The 21,645-nt window shown below is 42.9% G+C and overlaps 1 protein-coding gene across 5 annotated transcripts in view; it reads right to left on the bottom strand.

Moving 5' to 3' along the window:
• The window catches only part of CACNA2D3 (calcium voltage-gated channel auxiliary subunit alpha2delta 3), a 963,339-nt gene that overhangs the window by 62,502 nt on the left and 879,192 nt on the right, over nucleotides 1–21,645 (bottom strand). For all 5 annotated transcript variants that reach the window (XR_002478711.2, XM_021671646.1, XM_064367210.1 and 2 more), the window contains 3 exons: nucleotides 8,854–8,929; nucleotides 5,861–5,913; nucleotides 4,423–4,478 (listed from right to left, as the gene is read on the bottom strand). Coding sequence is in view for 4 of the 5 variants with exons in the window: in XM_021671646.1 (XP_021527321.1) it covers nucleotides 4,423–4,478; nucleotides 5,861–5,913; nucleotides 8,854–8,929 (185 nt within the window). In the remaining variant the exon portion in view is untranslated. The remainder of the gene's footprint in view (nucleotides 1–4,422; nucleotides 4,479–5,860; nucleotides 5,914–8,853; nucleotides 8,930–21,645) is intronic.

The following is a 21,645-nucleotide window of genomic DNA, read 5'->3' as shown; positions in this document are numbered from 1 at the left end:
GAAACATTTCCCTCCTTGCACCGGGTCTGGGATTTATATTTACATTTAATAAGATATCCCAATGACAGCAACCCTGTGGATGAGTGAATTCACTTCTGCTTGCTTTCATTTTTTCATCCGTAAAATGGAAAAAGTCATAGTGATGCCCAGCAGAGGGCTGTTGGCTGGAATGAAACAATTCCAGTGCAGTAGCTGTGGCTCTCACTGTCATCATTAGCTGAGGGAGGTCTTGGCTTAGTTCTGACTCCACTGCCTCTTAGCTGTCTGACTTAGGTACTTCAGAGAGGCTTGGTGGCAAATTCTAGCAGTCCCCACCTCTCAGGAACGTTGAACAGATCTGAAGATAATCTATGTGCCAGCTCTCCAGAAATGGCAAAGCACTTGCACATCAGCACACCATGCATCAGTGATGCAATTATGTGACAAGGTCTCTCTGTAGTCTTTGGAAAGGAGGTCTCACAGCCCGGCAGTGGAGTCGGAGGACATGTTGAAATTATCTATTAAGGGTCCTTTTCACAAAGCTCCATAAGACAGAAAAGAGAGAAACTAACACACCATATTATTCCTTTCAGCTAAAAATTTGACCATTTTTAGTCCAGCTGGGGTGGGGTTGGGGAAATTGCAGAATGGGAGCCTTCACAAGTGTCTCTCAGCATCATGGGTGCAGAGACCGTACCTTGCTCCCTTAGTCACTGTCCCCTACTCTGCACCCCTCGGTCTAGGCCAGAGTTTCTCAACAGTGGCACTATTGATATTTTGAGTGGGATAATTCTTTGCGATGGGGGCTGTCCTTTGTGTGGCAGGATGTTTAGCTGCACACCTGGCCTCTACCCACCAGATTCTAATAAGAACCCTCCTCCCCCATGCTATGACAGCGAAAATGTCTCCAGTCATTCCCCTGGGAGGCAAAACTGCCCCCATTTGAAAAACCACTGTCCTAGGGAAAGATCACAGTGACTGGCATGCAATAAAAACTCTAGAATCTGTAGGACCAAAATAAGATGTCTGTGGGGGCAGGTCACGAAGAAGGGAAACAGGTCAAGTTGAGGATGAGGGAAGTGGGAGTGAATGCAGATGTGAAGAGAAGGGAACGTCTTCACTAGGTATGAAGAAGAATGCCAAAAAGTAAACCACTGAAAACAACACACCTACTGCCCTCAGCCCTGCAAACACTCCTAAGAAATAACCAAACAGTAAAAAAACCACCACACCTAAAACATAAGCGCCCATCCACCGCGCAGGGAAGCCTTGCACATGGTCTTGGGACGCATTGCTGGATTCACCTCTCACAGCCACATTTTATCTATTGTTATCCTCTGTTGACAAATGAAACCAAAGTCCAGAGAGACCAAATGACTTTCCCAGAACCTCACAGCAAGCAAGAAGCAAGCAGCAGAGAAAGGCTACCCAGGGTTCCTAGTCACTAGGTTCAAATGCTGCTCTGGCCTCTGAGAGCTCACAGCCTGATTTGGAGGAAGAGGGGATTTGTCTCCAGATCCCTGGTGCTGCAGAGAGAGAGCAGCCATTTGGTCAACTTGCGACCCATTTTCTTGGTCTCTATTGGTTTTCTTAATCTCATTTATCTTTTTTTCACTCCTATTAGTAAAACTGTGGAAAAGTGAGTCAAATAAGAAAAGCAAATGGTAAAGTTAAGCAAGTGCCCATTTCATAGGTTCCTCTTCATCCTTCTTGTTTGAAATCATGTACAATTTTAGTAAAAGCAAGCTGACACTACAGCTAAGATTTCCTTTTGGGGACATGATAGTCATCTTTTCCTAACTCATATTTTGGTGTCTGTTTATTAACTCCTTATCTTTCACACGAACTGCTGACGCTAATTAGCTCCACATCGCCTTCTTCCCACCATTTTATGTGTTTTTGTATATATACAGTTTCGTATCTTGGGTTTTGTCTTGTTTTGTTATGAGCATTTTTTAATTTCATCAAAAAGTTTTCAGAAACAGAATGATTTCTGGGTTGTAATCTATTTTAAAATGGCCTAATTCTTAGACATTTAAAAAGTTACCAGTATTTGCAATTATAAATTCCCTGGTAGTGATCATCATATCATAGAAACCTTTGTTTCCATCCAGGTTTTGTCCTCAGGCTGAATTTCTATAAGTGGGATTTGGGGCACTCACTGTCACTCAGAACCCAATCCAGCAGGGAGGAGCAAGAATTGGGTCCAAGCCCTGGGGGTCACCAGGACAATGTGTGTGTGTGTGTAGATGAAAGGAGAGCACAGGGACCCTGCTCCACTGGGCTGTCAGCCTTCCAGGGCAGAGCCAAGCCTGGACAGGCATGGATTAGGCTCCCAGTCATCAGAGAGCAAGCTATGCAGGCATCAGCAGGAGTGGGACTCAGCAGATGCTGCTCCATATCATGCATGATTCAGTTTCTGAATCCAGAAACTGAAACCAGACAGTTTCTGGATTCAGGCAAAATGAGCCTATTTGTAAGTTACAAAGCTATGACTACTGTGACTCTAATGGTCATGCCTAGCACCAGAAAGATTTGTTAGGGTATTGAATCAGCAAAGATAAAGCACCTACTGTATGCTCAGCACCAGTTAGGTGTTAAGAGAGAACAATGGTTAAGACACAGCTCCTACCATCAAGAAATTCTAGGTTAGCGTAAAACACACACAGTGAGGCAATAATGGTGAAGAAGAGATGGGATAACACATGACCTGACTGGGGCAGGAACGAGAAGAAAATGTTCATTCTGCCAGAGGGAGCTGAGGAAAGCCTCACAGACTGGGATTTTTTATTTTTATTTTTTTGAGACAGAGTTTAGCTCTTGTCGCCCAGGCTGGAGTGCAATGGTGCGATCTTGGCTCACTGCAACCTCCGCCTCCCAGGTTCAAGCAATTCTCCTCCCTCAGCCTCCCAAAGTAGCTGGGATTACAGGTGCCTGCCACCACGCCCAGATAACTTTTTTGTATTTTTAGTTGAGACAGGGGTTCACCATGTTGGTCAGGCTGGTATTAAACTCCAGACCTCAGGTGATCCACCCGCCTCAGCCTCCCTAAGTGCTGGGATTACAGGCTTGAGCTACCATGCCCAGCCAACAGACTGGGATCTGAAGGGAAAGGAAAGGGAATGTTAGATTAAAATAGATCCAGCACTTGGGGAAATGCTGATACATTACTAATTAATCTCTTTTTTAAAAGCAGACAGCTAGAAATAATAAGAATGGTAATAGCCTACTAGTCCCTGGCCTCCCCGGTAGGAAAAAGACCATGAATGAAGGAAGGAAGCAGAGAAAGAACAGAGCGTAACTGAGAAATAGCATGTGACCGGGCAGGCCTGGGGCAGGCTGCTGTAGCCAGCGTTCATGAAGGATCACTGGATTTGTAGGTAGTCATCACCACTGTAATGTCACAGTGTCACCACGGTTATAATTACAGATACTGTTTCTTTTATTTATTTTCTCTCCAGCTTTTATTTTAGGTGTGGAGGGTACATGTGCAGGTTTTTTATATGGGTCAATTGCATGTCTCCAGGGTTTGGTATATAGATTATTTCGTCATCGTGGTAGTGAGCATAGTACCCAATAGATAGGTTTTCCATCCTCATCCTCCTCCCACCCCCACCCTCCACCCTCAAGTAGGCCCCAGTGTCTGTTGTTCCCTTCTTTGTGTCCAAGTATACTCAGTGTTTAGCTCCCACTTATACGTGAGAACATGCCGTATTGCTACTAATTTTTGAGAACTTATTATGGTCCAGTCACTGTGGTCAGCATGTAACATGATTTCTCATAGCATTAAACACACACACACACACACACATGCACACACACACACTCTCTTCCTAAGAGATAAGTATTACTTCTCCCATTGTGCTTAGCATAGGGAAACTGAGCCTTGGAGACAGATCAACTGACATGCCCAAGGCCAACCTCTGAGCTGGGACTGAAACCTATACTGATCTAATGCCACAAACCATGCCTCTAAGAGTCTCTACCAATTACACCCTCTTCAAATCATTGAAGGTATCTGAGAAGGGAGAGTAATGTGATCAGATTTATGTTCTACGAGGGTAACTGTGAAAACAAAAACAGAACGGCTAATCACTCATTTAGCCTGAGACACAGGCGATGTGTCTGTCTCTTTTCTATTTCAGCATTGCCCATGAGCTTTCTGAAGAATTTACCTGTGCAATGTATGACCTCAAAGCCTTAGTTAAGGAAACAGGTCAAGATGTACATTCAACATGGGCTGAATGAAAGCCTGTGGAATTCTGTGTCAGACTGGATAGCACAGCACTTAACACAAAGGGTGGCTTTTCACTGAGAAAGCTGAAAAATCACCCCTTTGTTCTGGGGAGTTTTCTGTGAACCAGCACATCCCTGATGAAAAGTAGCCAGTGAACCCAGCACTTATCCCTCCAAGCTGAGAAACAGAAACCAGTTGCCGCTCACCTTTAGCTGTCATATCGGAGTGCCACCAACTGCAGAGGTTAAATTCCACCAGGAACCTAAACAGATTGTGGAAAAGCCCAATGTTACTTCGCCATCCATGCCCACATCACAGAACAGTGACATTCTGTATTCTTTAGCATCATTTACCTCATTTGAAAGAACAACATCACAATTTGGAGATATCAACACATTTAGTTGAGTTACCACTGAAGTTTTACTGGGCTTTATCTTTCTTGTGAAAGACTATTTCATCCCCAAAGTCAGGTTTACCTAGACTCAAAGTTTCCTGGATGAGGAATAATCTGCTGTATAGGCTGGAACACTTTTCCAGGTATTATTCACAGTCATTCAGTCCTGATATAATCTAATTTGATTCCACAGTAAAAAGCCATTTTCTAAAGAGCTTCTCCTCCCTTAGTTCAGAAATACAAATGGAATATTCTCTTCTACCAAGACCATGATCTGTAGTAATAAAAGATGCTTTCAAAATGAATACTGTGACTCGAACTTGTTTCAGCCCCCTCCGTGTGTGTGTAGGGAGGTGGAATAGACTTCTATTTATGAAATTATGTCATAATGCAATTTCATAAAAGTCAACATTTCTCAATGGCTGGTAAAGAATACAAAAATAATATAAATTATCCTCCAAATGGATGAAGAGAGATCAAAATTCAGTCATTTGTTTTTCAGGCTTATGGCTACTATTCCTAGCAGCTCTCTCTCAATCAAAAGCCCAGTATTATCTGTTAATGTGCTGTCTCTGCCTCATGTGTGTATGGAGAATTTACTTCCCATTTGAATTCACAAACATTCTTAAATTACTATAGGTTACATTAAAGTAAGAGGACAGTGACTATCCATCAAATTGTTTCTGTAATGTGTCCAATATCTAGTCTGAAAGTTAAGAGTTTCATCTTTGTGCCATTTCGTGTTACCTAGGTTATAGACACAACCAGCACCTCCAAACAAGACTATAGCTTGACAGAATAAACAATTAAGTCACACCTGAGAAAGCCCCCAGCCCTAGCTGACAATCTCACAGGTACCCATGCCTGCACAGGCCAAGACAGCCCAAGTAGCATGGTGGACAGTCACAGCAGTGTTCTTCTGACCACAGCCCACCCAGGTGGCATTAAAAGCAGCCAGACATCCACGCAAAATTGAACAGTAACCACAATAAGTAAATTTGGTTGTGTACTGCAAACCGTTAGTCTGCTAAACAATGACATAATAGCATAAGGAGTGATTATGAATCACTTAATAAAAGATCATTTTTTTGGTCTCTGTGTTCAATATTTTGAGATGTTCAATGAAGTTATCTCAGAGAACTAGGAATTTAATGGCTATTGGAAGCATGACTCACAATCTCTTAATTCACTTTATGATACAAAAAGGAAAATATTAACACTTTTCAAAAAATGCAGCAAATTTTACTTACAAGACAAGTTCTGTCATTATCCATTTTACTGCAGAGAGGAAGGCATTATAAGGCTGAAAAGAAGAATTAGGTTCATTAAAAACAATATACTGCACATAAAATTTGTAGTTTAATTTAGGGCTTTACATAAGGACAATGTTATTCTTCTAGAAAGATTGATATCATGTTAAAAAACAGTGGCGTTCTAGCTAAGGGAAGAAAATTATTGGATACTGTATCCTAAAACTAACATTTTAAAACTTTGAACTCTACTCTAGTGAGATGTGATTTATAAGTAAAATAAACCTGATCTAATACAAGGGTTATCAGTGGGAGGAAAAAGGAAGTTCAGCACCGGTTGCTTAAACCTTTACCCTCTAGGGGCTAATATTTTGAAGCTTAATGCTGAGGGGGCTGGAATCATATAACTAATTTCAAATGGTAATTTATAGGGGAGCCTCTTGGAAAGGTGATTCCCTGTTCTCCACCACGGTGTGTGATTCATTAAAACAAGCAAAAATTGCATACACCTGATTTTAATGCCTTCCATGAATTATGTAGGATTTAAGCTGCCTTTTCTCACACTTACATATTTGGACTTGAAAAAAATGATAACCATATAAATATGTGATTTTATCCTTGCTGAATATCCCCTTCACTCTATAAAAGAAGGCATTGAAAGCCTAATCTTCATTTCAGAATATTTTAATTAAAAAAAGCAGTTGGATTGTTTACTCTGTGATATTTCCTATGTGGATAATTCGATTTCCTGAATTCTGGAAAATACCAAGCCTCCCCCTCAGTTGATTCTTTGTACCTAGGAATGCCAGTTATGTGAATGGTGAGCAGACTTGAGAGACAAGCAATGACACTGGCAAATCCTGGGCTCTGGGCTCCAGATGTCAGGTCTAGGAGAATCGCAGAACCTTTTGTGGTTGCCTTTAGATATCAGAGAACTGAAATGCATGCCAAATCCTGGCTTCTGCAGCTATAGCTGCTTAATCCCACCTTCTGAGCATTTTAATTATAAGAACTAGAACTGAGAATGGAGGAATTATCCAGTTTAAATAAAACAAGAACAAATTTATATGCCCCCAATCATTCTCAAAACTTTCCCAATCCGGCCAGAAAGTAAATGAGCAGAACAACAACAACAAAAAGTGAGGCTCTTCCCAGCCCGCCTGGATCTCAGACTTGGTGTATCTCTTGCTCTGCTTCGACTGAGGGCTTCCACATCATTCCTTGAACCACAGGATTCTGAGCCCCCAGGATTAGGGTCAGATAAGGATGTGAACTTTTCACAGTTTCCTGAAACCACACTTTGCAGTCCTGCGGTTTTGCCATTACATTTTATGGCTTGAAAAATAATCATTTTGCTTTCAAAAAGACCGGGGTGTGGTCAGACCATGGGACAATGTTGCGTCTTTGTACCTGTTGGGATGGGTAGTGTGGGCCAGGGGTAGGAGAGAATGAATAAAAGGATTAAAGAAGCTTTAGAGGTTTGGGGGAAAGGGGGAAGTAGCAGGGGCAGCTTGCTCTGAGGCCAGGGGAAGGCACTAAGGCATTCTGTGCCAGGCATTGACTCAATAGATGAGTAAACGAAGGGATTATGCAAATACCAGATTAAAAAATTTAAATGTACATTACCATTCAAAAGCGTAAAGCTACTGAGCTTTTAAACCTAATGATGAAAACATATCTTGGGAATGTTTTGTGTCTGGAAATATTCTTGCTAAGGTTATGGGAGTTGGGTTTAGAAAGACATAGTGAGTCTCACTAAAAAGCCGTGTTTTTCAAAAATTCAACTCTTTAGTTGCCTCTCAGTAATTTGCCAGCTCTGAATCATTTCTTGCTCCCTCAGTGTAGGAGAACCGTGTTAATTATTTGGTTTTTAAATAATCCCCTTGTAAGATCTTACATCTGTAAATTAGAAAGTGCATATATTTTAAAACCAAAATGGCTTTTAAATGTTGTGTTTCAAACCAAATTTTAGGTTAATTTTTGGTATTTACAAAACAGTAACATTGTAAGGGTTATATTTAAACACATGTGACAGACTATGCAGAGGCACACTGTATCTGGTTTTTTTTTCTGTGTTTTTAGGTATTGCTGACCACATTTACATTGTCTAGGCATTGTAAATTATATTTTTAATTTGAGAGTAAATTAATGATAACAGTTAATTTCTGGCCATATGAAAGCCAGTTTTTAGCGGTACAATAGCTGTGCTGATTGATCACCATCTGTGACATCAGCAAGGAATCAGCTCCAGGGAAAATGATGCTGAAACACAGTGGCATGATTAGGGGAGTGGGAGCATCAGTGATCAAAATGGGACTTGGGGCACAAGCTCACAATTCTATTACAAACTAAAAGGAAAAGCTCTGTTGAACAAAACCAAGTTCTTTTATATACATATGAGAGAATTAACACAACTTCTCCCTTTTTCTATCCATCAAAAGGAGGCTGCTGCATTAATCCATCAAAGACTTTAGACCTGTTTTTCGTTCATATAAATAAACACTGGATTTGAATTGAAACGGCAGTGTTTTTTATTTTATTTTGTTTTTTTGAGAGGGAGTCTCACTTTGTTGCCCAGGCTGGAGTGTAGTGGCATGATCTCGGTTCACTGCAACCTCCGCCTCTTGGGTTCAAGCAGTTCTCCTGCCTCGACCTCCTAAGTAGCTGAGATTATAGGTGCGCACCACCATGCCTGGCTAAGTTTTGTATTTTTAGTAGAGACGGGGTTTCAGCATGTTGGCCAGGCTGGTCTCGAACTCCTGACCCAAGTGATCTGGTCACCTTGGCCTCCCAAAGTGCTAGGATTACAGGCGTGAGCCACCATGCCTGATCTGAAGCGGTTTTTTTTTTTTTTTTTTTCAATGAGTAAAGTCAAAATGTTCATGATTTTGCAAAAAGATAAACCTAATTACTCCAGAGAGGAAGATAACACTCAGATAGGGAGAAAGACAGAAATGTGCAGGTGTTTTTCTGGGTGACAGCATAGTACTTACATCCAGGAGGCCATGGGCACCATCGCTGCTTTCCTTGTTGGCTCTACACATGGCTTGGTAGTCATAAAGGGTGATTCTACAGGAAAAAAAATGGGAGGGAGCTTCACTAAACGAGGAAACATGGGAACCAAATGATGCTATGTACTACAAGGTGAGCAGTCATACCATCAAGTGCAACAGTGACAGACACCATGGAGACCTAACACGGATGATGAACAAGGAGCCCGGCAAAGACCAGTGCTGGAGGCACATCTTATCACTTGGAATTTGAAGAACAAAGAGAACAAAGGCATTGGGAAGGGTAGAGGGGTATGAGGATCCATGTAACTTGATGAAACAGTCATTTGGTCTGAAGGAGGATGGTCTGCATTGAGCAAGATATTCCAAAGGGAACGTGCTATTCTGAACTGGATTCCAAGCTCTGGATGGAATTTATTTGGGCCATGTCTCCAGGGTGGAGGAGAACTAAGAAGAGCCACTTTGGGATGATAAAAAATGGCAGAATTCTGTGTTTCTCAAGCAGCAGGAAACAGGCCTGGACCAAGATAAGCCCTATGCATTGACAATGTGTGGGAAACCAGCGGGCTCACTAATTGTAATCACTACCTACTTACTGTCACCACCGTAAGGGTGAATGTGTATTATTTTAAAAACAGCATAGCTTATGAAACAAAAACAAAGTGCACATTTTTTTCCTACACTGGAGATAAAAGTACAGCTTTCATCCCAATTATGACCTTTATTCAGCTGCAAAAATGTTTTACTTTAACATTCTTCACTGTATTTTAATTCCCCCATCAACAATTTTACAAAGAAAAGGTGAATGGCAATTTCTGGTAGCATGTGTTGGGACCCAGAAACCATTACTCCAAAATACGGTGCTTTGACGTGAAGCAGTTTGAAGGTCTCTCCGACTTTCCTCCCTGACTCCCTTACCCCCACAGTCTCTTAATGCTCTGTCTCTCCCTAACCACAGGATGAAGTTGTTCTCTGAAGTTCCCTTATCTACCTAAAAGTCAGACCGGCAAAGCAAATACAATGGCCTTTCCTGACATTTCATTCACCAGTGAAGATTAAAACTCCTATCACAGAGAAAGAGACTGAAAATTAAACACCGCACCTAGAACCCAGACAAACGTCTTCCCAACCCACTGTCAGCTCTCCATCCCATTCACTTTCCATTGAAATTATTTGCTAACCATTGTCTGAGCAGTAGGCCCAATCGTTTCCCCCTCAAAAATCATGTATTATCCCTCAAGTAGCCATATTTCCCATTCTCTCCCCTTCTATGAAGAAGGGTATTTAAGCCTATTGGGTTACTGGGTAACTATTCTGCTATGATTGCCCCACGTTGTCCATATTAAAATAAATTTTGTATGCCTTTTTTTCCTATTAATCTGCCCTTTGTCAGTTCATTTTCAGCAAACCTTCAGGGGCACAGGTTCGCCCCTGCACAGGTTCCAGTGTTTAAATGGCATGAGCACCTTATCGATACTTGAAAGGTATAGCTAAAGGACTCTTGCATTCCCACCCTTGCCTTCGGCATCCCCTCCCACCATGCCTAGCAGCCCAAAGGACAGACACTTAAATCCAGCCTGAGTTACGTAACAATGGCCAGATGATATTTTAAACACGTTAATACATGTTCTTCTACATGACCTGGATGAAATTCTCCCCACAGGAATTCCTTTCTAGAATAGCACAATGCTTAATGTTGAGTGCACTTACTACTGTGCTTGGAAAGACCTCTGGATGTGAAAGCTCCATGCAGCAGGATTGGTGTTGGCTGTGTTTCACACCTACCTCTAGCACCTAGTGCAGCACCCAGCACACAGAAGGCATTCAGTTTTAAAAGGGTGAATGCATAGATGATTGCTTGATTGCATGAATGTTAGATGATGACACAGCTGAGAACAAAGGGGTCAACAGCAAAATGCGAGGTGGGGGCTCCTTATCTGGACAGTAACTTACAGACATTACTGATAAATGGATTAAACAAAGTCATCTGTGGACACCAAGCAGAAAACCAGCCACATTTGACTAAATGGAAGATGAAAGCCAGCTCCTAACCAGCAGCACGCTGGCAGTAAAGCCGAAGAGGACAGCGGTGGTCACGTAGCCAGTCCTCTAGGTCTGTTCTTCGCCAGAATATTTCTTCACTGTCCTCTGGCATTTTTCCTTACTGAGATGCAAGCAGAAAGCTTTGAAGCTTTGTTTATACAAACATAAATGAAGATCATAAATCAGCCAAGAATTAGGCTTGGGGATGCCTCCACACCAACTTCTCACAGAAATGCTCTCACCATTGACACAGCCCCAGCACTAACCCAGACACCAGGATATGTCACAGAATCAGCTGCAGACCACAATGGACAACTCTAATTGGTCCCTGACAGGCCCGCCATGCCACCATCTCCATCCTGACTCAGGAGATTTCTACACCTACTCCTCAAGGGCTTTCTAGCATTTGGCAAGAATTGGTTTTGACTTGTCCTTTTCCCACTGCCCAGCACTGTGTCTACAGCTAAAACATGTGCCAGAGCCAGGCGAGAGGCATGTTCACAGGAACATGTATGTGCTTGGAGTCTCACAGCCATGGATGCAGGATGGCCATGGTTTCAAAGTTGGTCCTGCTGTATATTCAGGGTGCATTCTTGAACAGGTTTCTGATTCTCTTCAAAGGCTTTGTTTCCTGACTTCTGAGTCTAAATAACCAGCTGTGTAGAAGTACACTGAAATATGCTCTAAGTGTGCTAGCCTTGTTAAGAACCTTACAACAGAAGACTGATTTTATTCTTTGTTAGACTTTGGGCTCCTAAAGCTGCACTGTTCCCAAAGGCTCAAGGGAAGGCGGTGTGACATAGTGAAAATGCCATCTCTGAAGTCAGTGATACCTGAGCTCAAATCCTAACTCATCCACTTATAGCAATGTCTTTTTAACCCCATTGGTGCCTCAGTTTCCTATCTGTGAAATGGTGAGAATAATGGCTACCTTATAGGGTGGTCATAGGGTTAAAGACACTTATCTATGTATTGCATTCAGCCCAGTGCCTGGTACATAGGAAGTATTCAACAAGAGGCAGGGCAATAGGTGCTATTATAACTATTAGTATCTTTTCATTGCCACTACTACTAATGGACTGGTGTTTAATACAATGGGAATTGACACAAGCATTCCCAGCCGGCTGAAAGATGAACAAGCCTCCTGGTTTTCTTAGCTCATTGGCCCAGACAATGCAGAGTAAAATCCATGCTTTCTACTGCAATACAAGGACACCCTCAGAAGCTGTGCTGGTGTCACCAAGAGATGATGCAGGAACTTCTGTCCCTGGGCTTCTCAGGGGAGGACAATGATAGCAACAGCTGATGTCTACTGAACTCCATTTAGCAACCATAAGCCAGGTACTCCTCTAAACACATCCCTACAAGATAGATTACAATAATCTCCATTTCACAGAGGGGAAAACCAAGTCTTAGCCAGCCTAAATAAATATGCCCAAGTTCACACAGATCATTGGTGAAAGAGCCAGATTTAGTAGGGGGCCAAGCTGAATCCACCTCCTTTTGCCCTCTGCTCAGAAGCAGGCTCTGACAGATTCTAAGAAATGCTTAGACGTCAGACCTGTTCCCCAGCTTAGGGTCTGATTGGCACGTCACAGGAAATGCTGTAAAGATAAGGTCTCATAACCAATGTCCAGAATCAACTTTCAACCCAAGCTAAAGGGCTGACGAGGAGTCACCAAGCCACAGTGGACCAGTTGGCTGTACTTGGGAATGCCTCTTTTCATAATAACTACTCTGACAGATGGATGGCAGGAAACTCAGGATTCTCCTTGGATCCTTTTCAAAGGCTCTAGTTTACATGTTGGGGCTAAACTAAATTGCTGTGGGGCAGCCCCCAGGCCAAGGTTCCTGTCCTTTATTTATTTATTTTTTAACTATTACTTTAAGTTCTAGGATACATGTGCAGAACGTGCAGGTTTGTTACATAAGAATACATGTGCCATGCTGGTTTGATATACATATCATCGTCATCTAGGTTTAAAGCCCGGTGTACATTAGGTATTTGTCCTAATGCTCTCCCTCCCCTTGTCCCCACTCCTTTATTTCAGAAGGAGGCTTTCCTGATACTATTGCCATCGAGGAGGCTACAAAATAAACCTTCCCTGTCTTCTCCACACTTGGACAGCTTTAACTAGATGTTGCAGAAAGAGACTTCCAGATTATTACCCTTTTTGAAGTGATTTTGTTACTGTTTTAAATAACTACATTTTGTGGCTACCTGTATCCTGTTCGGCTGATTACAGTTAAAGAACATGACAATTTCCTGCCCTCATTTGACTCTAAAATCAGCTCTGAGAATCATGCCCAGCCCAAGACTGGTGCTGTGTGCTGCAGTACGCAGCAGTGGGAGTTATTGTTATTACAGATAACATGCCTTAATCCCCATGACATCACCGCCAGGCCACTCTTATCATTAGTATCACTGTGTGCCCACACAGATGGGTGGAACTTTGAAACTTTAAACTTTGACACAAGGCAGATAGGGCCTCTGAAGCAGCAGCTCAAAACAACACAAACAAACGCTGGTAGCCCTGCACCCATGCTGGGTAGAGCCTTGGACAACAAACTCATGACATTAGGACATGTTTAAAGCCATTTTGCTGATACTGTTCTTTTCCAACTAGACAAAAATCCTGACCAAGAAAAATATTTGCTCTAAGAATTAGCAGGCTGCATTTTAACAGCATAAGCTCAGCCAGTTTAGGCTGGTTAGCAACTGTGGGGCTCAACACTTATTAAACACCTACTATGTACCATGACACCAGGTAATTTTCCCATAATGATTCACTAAATTAGCTCACTTTGGCTAAACAACTGGCCTAACACAATCTTAAAACAGCGTAATTTTGCAAACACAGCCCTAAAAACAGGAAAAGGGAGGCATTTGACATAGAGACCCATCATGGGACATAATTAATTCCTAATAGAAAAGTCTGAGAAGCAAAATGACTCACTAAGGTAGCATGTAAAAATATGTATTATTTGTTGTACGGTAAAATGTGTCCTCTGGGGGCAGCTTTCAACTTGCAATTGAAAAGGCATGGGGCAGGAACATAGAAATGCTTAACAAAGAGTCTGTAGCCATGGGAAGCCCTTATTCTTACATCTCAGAAAGCCAGGAAAGTAGAAAGCTTAACCTGTTGATAGGAGTGCTAACAGAACACCCAAAGTGTGCTCTCCCTTCTCTTCTGCTTGTATCAGTCACCATCTCATCTCACAGCAACTTCTTGCAGAAATGGCACCGTTGTTAAGATCAGTGCAGTGTCTCTAACACAGCAGAGTCAGTGAATTTAGGAACCCCTGGTCCTACTGCCTTTGCGTGCTCCAACTGGAGATTAGTCAAACAAGTTTAGCTAATGAGCACCCGTCAATAGCCAAGAATAAACCTCACACAGGCTACCAGGACCTCTCAGGGTTCACTGCCAAACACTGAATGGGGATCAGTGAGAAAGCATCACTCATTTGGTAGATTAAGTGGAGGGTCTGTAGGCACCAAATCAACACCTTTCTTCAACAGGTGCTGATAATATAAAGAGAAACAAAGTTGTAGCTACTGAGATATTAATCTCATCAGCCTGGCCAGCAGGGCAAAACCCCATCACTATTAAAAGTACAAATTAGCTGAGCATGGTGGCATGCACCTGTAGTCCTAACTAATCAGCAGGCTAAGACACGAGAATTGCTTGAACCCAGGAGGCGGAGGTTGCAGCGAACTGAGACTGTGTCACTGCACTCCAGCCTGGGTGTGCGTGATAGAGCGAGACTCCATCTCAAAAAAAAAAAAAAATTGATTACTTTCTGTCAGCAGTGTTGACATCATCTCGATGGTTATATTTTATAAGAGGGGAAACTAAGTCTCAGACAGATGAAGTCACAGGTCCAAGATTATTAGCGCACCAGTAAGTGAAGGGGCCGGATTATCAGTCCAGGTCTCATAGTTGAACAACGCACATTTAAACTGCTTCCCAAACATGAATTCCCAAGAGATATCTTGCTCCACAGGGATCCCATGGGGATGAGACTTTATCAGAAGAATCTGGAAAATGGGATGTAAACTCACTCTCAATTTCTAAGGCAGACACATACACAACAGCACTTGTTTAAAACAGTGATTCTCAACTTTGGCCGCCCTTTAGAATCACCTGGGGAACTTCAAATAATTTTTTCTTTTTTTGGAGATGGGGTGTTATTCTGTCACCCATGCTTCAGTGCAGTGGCGTGATCAGAGCTCACTGCAGCCTCTAACTCCTCAGTTCAAGCAATCCTCCTGCCTCAGCCTCCTGGATACCTAGGACAACAGGTACATGCCACCACACATAGCTAATTTTTTTATTTTGTAGATATAAGATCTCACACTATGTTTCCCAAGCTAGTCTTGAACTCCTGAGCTCAAGCAATCCTCCCACCTTGGCCTCCCAAAGCGCTGGGATTATAGGCATCAGTCACTGAGCTAGGCCAAATTAAATTTTTATATATGATGATACCTCAACATCTCAGCTCCCATCTGCAATATTTCATTGGTTTGGGATGGGGATCTGGCATAAGTTATTTTTTAAGCTCCCCAAGGAATTACAATAGGCAAACAGGTTTGAAAGCCATGGTTTTAGAACGTGGTATACCTCACTTGCATTTTCTTGTATTTGTTTCTTCCCCTCTCAACTGTTAGTAACTTGGAGGCAGGAACTGAACTTAATTCCTAGACACATCCTTCCAGGGCCTAGTACCAATCTGGACATATTCAGGGGTATTTCTTGACTCACTAAATAGGAGGTGCCACCTGCAAACCTCAAGGATGAACAGAGTTTCCCACTGTCTTGAAGAGCAGCACTGATTTGATAAACAAGTGTGAGTGCACCAGAGCAGAGAAAAAGAGAGTCCTCCGAAAGAAGGTGGCCTGGGGAGACCAACAACCTTCCAGCATCAAGACAGTCCCTGTCCCCACTCAGAGCAGAAGTTGCTCTACCAACCGCATTTGCTTTGCTCCTGGGGCAAGGGATCAAATTCATGGGTGCCCACTAAATGCACCTAGCTGCCAGCTGGTTTGTCCATTCACATAGCCCCTTCCATGAAAATTAGCTTCACTTGTTAAACTAAAGGGGCGAATGGAATCACAATTAATTCCATATAGAAAATAATAAATTTCTTTTGCCTCCTTAGAAAGAAAAAGCTGAATTCTGCTTTGGGAATGAGTTAATGCAAAACCCATTTGAAGCAAGAGAGCTGATTCTGGGGGAGCGTCCTTGGGCTCTGACACATTCGTGAAGCCAGGTCTGTATTTCACAGCAACTGCACCACAGTGACGCCTGTACTACACTTGGCACAGCGTGGGGCACGTCACTGAGGCTTAATAAATGTCAGTACCTCTGAGTGTTGGTATTGCTGCTGTCGTGATTATTATTAGTAAAACCCAACAGGTGTTATTGAGTGTTCCTACTTTCATTGTCTGGGGTCAGGCAGGCACATGGAGAGGTGGTTAGAGGGTGGCTATGACCATGTGTGTTCAGGACTGCACTGGGCATGTCGGGGTGGGGGAGACACTAAGAGCTATGAATACAGCCCCATCGCTCAAGGATTTCCAAAGCGGTTATCAGAGGAAGCCAGAGGGCTCGTACGGTTTGAAGCAAACTGGCGCATGCTGGATATGGTAGAGACTAGCACTAGTTTTCCAGTATCTCTTCTCCTCTTTTGGTGAGCAGAACTCTGACCTTTCAACATGCACATTTCCCGGGTTCCTTTGTAGTGAGGTGAGGCCAAGTGTGTAAGCAGAAGTATAGTATGGGAGACTGCTTAATACATTAAAGATCTTATTTAAAGCATTTCTTAAAAGAAATATTAATGAAGTGATTGGAAACTTGGCCTTTTGGAGCTTTTGGACCTCCCTGAACTCCTCTTTTGCAATCCTGAATTGCAGATGTGATGGCTGGGGCTCAGCAGCTACATTGAACCATGAGGTAACCTTGAGCTTAAAAGCCATCATGGAGAAAGGTAGAAGAAAAAGTTGTGGTCCTGGGTCTGTAACGTGAAGGTCCCAAGTTAGTATTTTCAGACTTCCTTACCATAAGAGAGGAAAAAAACCTCCTATGTTCATTAAGTCCCTGTTAATTTGGATTTTTCTGTTATTTGTAGCTGGACCAAGTCCTAACTAATACACTGGACTCCAAGTTTGACTAAAAGACTTTTTTTGGCCAGGTGCAGTGGCTCACACATGTAATCTCAGCACTTTGGGCGGCCGAGGTAGGCAGATCACCTGAGGTCAGGAGTTCGAGACCAGCCTAAGCAACATGGCAAAACCCTGTTCTACTAAAAATACAAGAATCAGCTGGGTGTGGTGGTGGGCACCTGTAATCCCAGCTACTCAGGAGATGGAGGCAGGAGAATCACTTGGATCCGGGAGGCAGAGGTTGAAGTGAGCCAACATCACACCATTGCACTCTAGCCTGAGTGACAAGAGCAAAACTCCATCTAAAAAAAACAAGAATGAAAGAACGACTTTGTTTCACTATCTCTTAAGGCAGAACAAAGTGAATGTAAAAAGAAAAATCTTTGTAGAAAGTTTGCTCGTCTGCTCCAACTATGGAGAAAACATGAATGGTGATCAGGAGAACATGCTCTGAAATCTGACATGAGTTCAAATTCCATCTTCTCACTCATGCCTGTAGGAGAGCTTGACAAGCTGCTGGGAGCCTCCACTTCTAGTCTCTTATTTGTCAAATGCAAATAATAATAGTAGTTACTTCACAGAATTGTGATGGGGATGAAATAAGGTAATGCATGTTAACCTCATGGAATAATGCCTTGCCTGCAATTAGCATTCAATAAATGAGACAGACTGCATGATAATGAAGATGAGGGCAGTTACTGTTATTGCTGTTATTGGGGACACTCAAGCAGCAGCTTTCAAATTTTAAAGAGTGGTCCATTGGAAACTCCATGTCCCTGCATTCCAGAAAGCTTGGCCCAGAAACACACTTGTCCAAGCCAATCTGTCTACTTGTTCCCTTCAATGCCACCTCTGACAAAGCATACTTCTGTGGACATGGTCAGGTCAGCAGGAAGCCAAGAAGCCATTACAGTCATTATGCGAGTTGTTGAGTATCAGACATCAGCGGGGCAGTCGGCATTAAAGGCAAGCAGCCATCCAAACATAACAGAATTCTCCTTCAACACTCTCTACACTCCAAGGCCAGGGCACTCGCTGAAATGTAATGTGATTACCAAAGACAGGGAAAGCTCCCAATCCCACCGTATAGAGACAGGAGTAGAAATTGTCCGGGTCTTAGATTCTACCTAGATGTGTCACCTTTTAGAAAGGTGATTTAAATAGCAGAAGCTGCCACCGCAGGGAATTCCACACAAGCCAACCATGTTAATGAGTATTTGTGGGTGCAGTGACAAGGACATTTGCCAGATCCCAAGGGGAAAATATGAATGGACTTGGAGGGGTAAAAGCTCAAGTGTGTTACACCAAGCACAGCAGAAAAACAAACAAGAAAAACCAAGCAAAACATAGACACACACACACACACACACACACACACACACACACACACACACGCCCCAGCAGTTGCAACCAAAAAAAAAAGAGAGGGACAGACAACACAATGGCCATGAAAGATAGGTACTATTGGTGGCTCAAAAGCAAAAACAAAAACAAATTATTCAAAAGCAGTCCATTCCCAGCAAGCCAAGCGCCAGGTGTGCTCCATTGGTCTTTCTGGTCTCGAGCAGAATCACATAGACAAGGAACAAGGGAAGAGGCTTTGGCCTTTCCAGAAACCACAGGGAAAAGCAAAAAACCCAGGGCAAACCTTCAGTTCTGTATATTTGATAACAGCCACATTTTCATCCTTCAGTAAAGCTTTCTTTCTTTACCTGTTTTTTGAACGCTATTGCTTTTTCCCTGGGCTCCATATTGAACTCATTTCAACTTTCCCTTCAGTCTCCCTAGCTCAAGTGTCCTAAAAGTCATATTTGTGCCACTTATCTAACAAAAGGCATTTCTGCCCAGGTTGGAGCCCAGCTCCACGGAACTCAGGTGACATGTATTACGTTACTTACGGGGAGGAATGAAGGAGAGGAATTGGAAAAGGGTGGAAGCGCCTTTGTTTTTCATGTCTTACTAGCAATCCACTAAGTACTTTGCTGGAGCAAGGTGCCCTACCTGAGTTTAACTCAGGGAGTTATTCTTGCTGTCTGTATGCCTAGTGTTTTGCCACAGCATAGTAGTTCGAGTGCCCCTGGGGCTCTAAGAGAGGAAAGTGCTGATACGGTTTGGATCTGTGTCGCCACCCAAATCTCCTGTTGAACTATAATCCCCAGTGCTGGAGGTGGGGCCTGGTGGGAAGTGATTGGATCATGGGGGCAGATTTCCCCCCTTGGTGCTGCTCTTGTGATAGTGAGTGAGTGCTCACGAGATCTCACTGTTTAAAACTGTGTAGCACATCCCCTCCTCCCTCTTCCTCCTGCTTCAGCCATGTGAAGACACGCCTGCTTCCCCTTCACCATCCACCAGGATTCTACGTTTCCTGAGGCCTCCCCAGCCATGCTTCCTGTACAGTCTGTGGAACCTTGAGTCAATTAAATCTCATTTCTTTGTAAATTACCCAGTCTCAGGTATTTTTTTTCTTTCTTTTTCCTGTTGTTCAGGTATTTCTTTATAGCAGTGTGAGAACGGACTAATATAAGCACCATCAAGGCACTGAAGGTGGGGGCCCCTCCCCTCACACCCTAAGGGAAGGATACAGGAACAAAAATATAATCCAAGAAGTAGACCTCAAAAAGATGGGCTGGGGGCTCTTCCCTGTAGGAAGAGATGGATTCAGACATTGCTTAGAAGTCTAAAAAGAGGAGGAAGAACAGAGGAAACAGAGGGAGGTGGAAGTCCTGGATCAGAGAGGACCCTCTGCTTTGTGATACCATCCATTTGTGCCAGCTGACTGTGATCTGCAGGGATCTTCCCATGGTCACAGTGGTATACATCCGGATAGGAGACTGGGTGCCCATGCTCAGGGGGGCAGGCTGTAGGCACGTGTGTATCTTCAAGCTGGGGACACCTCAGTTACTCACATATTATTCCATTTACCTGTCACTCATAGATATATGAATAATTATTTTAGTCCTATTTTGCTGCAATCAGACAACTTCTAAGAGCATAGCAGCTAGATTGGTACCATGCTTTTAACCTGGTATCTTGATGCTGGCTGCACGTGAGAATCACAGAGAAGCTTTTAAAGAACACAAGTGCCTGGGCTCCAACTCCAAACCAACTTTAGGTAAGTTTCTTGGGCTGAAGCTTAAACTTAGGAGTATTTTTCAAGGTCCCCAGGGGACACTAACACACAAGAGAGTTCAAGTCCATGAATCCACCCAACACTGTGCTATAAAGGTAACTGCTACGCAGTAACTATCCTTTGCGGATTATTAGTGATAAAATAAGACAAAAAAAACAAAACAGAGAAAATTAGAATATAAGAACTCAGACATATGAAACTCAACTCAAAAGGTAATTGTATCTCCTGTTTCAATTTAAAAAGCATTTTACTATATTTTAGTTAACTCTCAGAAAACCCACTGAAGTCCCTATTTTGGTGATGATGAAGAAACTGAGGCTCAGAAAGGCTGAAGACACCGTCCAAGGCCACACAGTGGAGAATCTTGTGCTCAACCTGACATCTTCTTATTTCAAGTCCAGAGTATCACAAAGGCCCTATCAGGAATCTTGAAAAAAGAAGACTCCTATGGCAGGCTGTATCTTTCCCCTTTCCCTAGATACATGACAATATTGAATTTGCATTACCAGGGATAAACAAATTCTAATGAAAGAATTTTGAGGCTAGATTTTCTCTTAATAGTTGCAAGAGGCAGGGCATGGTGGCTCACACCTGTAATCCCAGCACTTTGGGAGGCCAAAGTGGAGGGATCACCTGAGGTCAGGAGTTTGAGACCAGCCTAGCCAACATGATAAAACTCCGCCTCTACTAAAAACGCAAAAATTAGGCAGGCAACATGGTGTGTGCCTGTAATCCCAGCTACTCAGGAGGCTGAGACAGGAGAATTGCTTGAACCCAGGACACACATTGGAGTGAGCTGAGATCGTGCCACTGCACTCCAGCCTGGGTGGCAAAGAGAATCATAGTATGTGAATTTTGAGAAATATGAAAGCAAGACTTTTCTAGACATAAACGAGAGTGAAAAAGGAAAATGGCTAAAATGAAAAACCAGAAATGAATCACTACTCAGAGAGTCCACTCAGTTTCAGTGATAAGAATGAAGAAGTCTTTGAAGTTCTGTGTTTGAAACACAAAAAGTAGACCAGGCATATGGTATTGGATGAGAAAACAACTGAAGCCTGGGATCATGGCTTAGGCTAACAATTTTTCTACTTCAGCTATAAGAAACCTGAGCATTCCTATCACTTAGTTGGCCTCTTACCCTGAAAGTTCTGCTTGCCTGGATAAGACACGGCTGAGCCTATGTCTTCCTCAGCTAGCCTTCACCTCTGAAACACAACAGAAGGAAGCTTCCTGCACAATGCTACTGTCCACAGAGCAGGTAACAGGCAGGAGCTAGACAATTCTCTGTTTTCAGACTGTGGAACATTTGCATCGAGCGTTGTTACTCAGAGACTTGGGGTAAGTTGTCAACCTTTCCAAGCCTCATTATTTCCAACTATAAAATGGGTGTATTTACACCCTGGGATGGCTTCATGGACCATGAAACCTATGTAAC

Source organism: Aotus nancymaae, unplaced genomic scaffold (assembly GCF_030222135.1).
Source record: "Aotus nancymaae isolate 86718 unplaced genomic scaffold, 86718_ANA_hifiasm-v0.15.2.pri h1tg000067l, whole genome shotgun sequence".
In the NCBI taxonomy this organism is placed as follows: Eukaryota; Metazoa; Chordata; class Mammalia; order Primates; family Aotidae; genus Aotus; species Aotus nancymaae.
The sequence above is the reverse complement of the archived record's forward strand: the minus strand, read 5'-3'. Positions and strand labels throughout refer to the sequence as shown.